This window comes from Sphaeroforma arctica (assembly GCF_001186125.1).
Source record: "Sphaeroforma arctica JP610 unplaced genomic scaffold supercont1.4028, whole genome shotgun sequence".
Classification (NCBI taxonomy): Eukaryota; class Ichthyosporea; order Ichthyophonida; genus Sphaeroforma; species Sphaeroforma arctica.
In genome coordinates this window covers 1-2,796 of record NW_014036530.1, presented here as the reverse complement: position 1 = coordinate 2,796, position 2,796 = coordinate 1, and the positions used below count along the sequence as shown (strand labels likewise).

At 44.0% G+C, this 2,796-nt stretch overlaps 1 protein-coding gene across 1 annotated transcript; it reads right to left on the bottom strand.

Annotated features, from left to right (window-relative positions):
* Window positions 1–346: 346 nt before the first annotated feature.
* SARC_14012 (hypothetical protein) lies at window positions 347–1,617 on the bottom strand (the record flags this gene model as incomplete). Its single annotated transcript, XM_014291859.1, has 1 exon — window positions 347–1,617. A coding segment is annotated over one exon (341 nt), but the record flags the coding sequence as incomplete, so codon positions are not given.
* Between the last annotated feature and the right edge of the window lie 1,179 nt (window positions 1,618–2,796).

Below are 2,796 nucleotides of genomic sequence, written 5' to 3'. Positions count from 1 at the left end.
GTGTTGGCAGAAGAATGATTTGTGGGTTTAAAAGCGCCAGTAGCCAGCTGAAGTAACGTATGAGACACCGGACCACTAGTTATGTTGGCAGAAGAATGATTTGTGGGTTTAAAAAGCGCAAGCAACCAGCTGAAGTAAAGTATGAGACGCCGGACCACTAGTCGTGTTGGTAGAAGAATGATTTGTGGGGGAGGGGGGCAATAAAGCCAATAAAGAATGTATTTCATCATCATGTACGTTGGCATCTACTCTATGCATGAATGGAGAAGGGGCGATATTATGCGTGGGAATGGTGTATTACACCTGGTTTTTATCATGTGTACTACACCTGGTTTTTATCATGTGTAATATACCTGATTTTTATTATGTGTCATATACCTGGTTTTTATTTATTATATTTACCTGGGCCTTGATTATTTGTGGTTTTCGCGCACACATGTACCGGCTTATAGGTCAATCAACTCTGCACAACGTAGAATCTACGTTGTCGTCGCCGTATTTTTTTAGAAGCAATTTAACCAAGAGGCTGGGAACCCGCGTCACTCAGTATGAGTTGGTAGTACATCACGTCGAAGTTGGCTCAGATGTATCCATGCAGTGCTAGATGGACGGTCGGACGAGACTGGACATACACAATCAATCACTGCCCCGAATTGTGAACTAATATCTGGGCCCAGAATTCTACTCTAAACTTTCACCAACTTCTACTAATCTCACTATTAAAATAATTGTTTCTCTAACTAGCGTGAAGTTCCTATTTCACGCTTGGCATTTCGCCTCTCTACACAGACATCCAAAACATTGCGTCCCTTGGACGGCCATTCATAACATTACGCTTTTCTATACTGAGATCCATACCATTACGTTTTTTTACACCCAGCCATTCATAACATTTAGTTTTTCTATACCCAGAAATTCATAACATTACGTTTTTCTATACCGACATCCATTACACTTCGTCTCTGGGCGAACATCATGTCCCGAGGACTCTGATAGTCTCGCTCGTTTCACGCTCCATTTGTGAAGTGTGCGCCAAATTACGAATCCTTAGTGGGTACTACATCAATCCCCTACGGTGTTAAAGAGTCGCACCCCATCTCTGTCATGAGTAACAGTGAATCAATGACGAAACGACAAAACAAAACAAAAATAGTACCTACCCTATGCCCTCCTACAGTGTGCCCTCCTACATTCTGATTCGAATATACGAATCATCCCGGTCACAACACCTTCCGGCGTTTCAGCGATGTGATCAAAGCTTTCGCTACAGGCCGGTTCAATCCAAATTCTCTTCTGAATCGGTGGGCCAATTCCATTCTAGCAGACAACACCCCACAGCGGTTCTTCCAAATCCTTCCCGCAACGGCTTCTCTCGCAATATATTCTGTGGCGGCTTCGACATATTCCTGACAATCGGCATTGTGCGTTGAGCTGCGGCTACCTTTGCATATCTTGTGTATACGTCTGAGGGGTTGTAGAGACCTCTTGTCCTTGACGCGGCCGTCCAATACTGTTGCGCCGCTCTTGTCCTTCTTCGGCTTCGACCGACTCTCAAGTCTGTCGACCGAAAACAGTGATTGAAATCAGGAGAGTGGGCGGTATGAACCGATATCAGAAACACTCGCATAGCATACATACATTATGTGCACACACAGTACTCGGGTACGCTGGCCATGAGCCCTATACAATCAATTGTATGAATGGCGAACACCCCGTTTGGCTGACTGTGATGTGATACCGATAATACTCTCATCATTGTAAGAACTCGGTGCAAAATCAAACCAATTCGCTTCCCAGACTTGACTGCGATCGCATCCGAATTCAGTCCTAACGGCCTACAGAATAGCACCACACGCACTTATGTGCTAGAGGCGAATCGCCGGTGCTTAATGCGAGCCGATGTGGACACCTAACCCGTGTACAGAACTGCAAAGTTACGAACGCAATCTCGCTATGTATCGTGATGGGCATGAGTCACCCGGGTCTGACCAAGGATCAACCCCCGCTGAAGGAGATATTATCATGCACTATACTATTATCATGCACGTATAGCCAAGGACCGATGATTGTATATACGCTACAACACAGACTTCCCTCTGATCCACTTGCACTATGCGCCCCACAGCAACTGAGAGGAATATTCCAGAGAAATGTACTCGTTTCAATAGTATTACAGCAGTAGTATTGTCGGACTGATTATAAACAGCGCACCCTGTATCGCGTGCATTGTTTCCTCGATATATAATCCGTATCTAACACATAACACACATACGCAGGCAGAAATAGACTCGAATGCTTGTCATGCGATATACACGTGCAACTGGTAAGAGAGGTTACAGCTAGTGCCTCCAATGTTATTTTTTCGCAAATTACAAGTTGGTACTTCACACGTGCCGAAACAGAGAGATGGCCTTAAAATTCTTAGGGTTTAGCCATCACAATAGTAGGGTTGTATTCTGTTACGGTTGTATACTGTTATAATCCTGTTGCTCTATCGACACGTCGAAAAGAACAGATATGTCAAAATATTAACACATGTGCGCCTCACTGGGCTGTACGACTCTCCTATGTACACTGCAAAGAATAGAAGCAATTGGTGTTCGAGCAAACCACACGCACTATGTTTCATGCGCGCTCAGTACATATATATAGCAGATACCATTCCAGCATACGCCCAGCTCGCACACCGCAGGCACAAGTAAACAGCATTGTTGAATTGTAGTGTTTCTGTAACTAATCTCCACACATTGATTACACTTGTATATATATATATACATTATACATATACATATAATA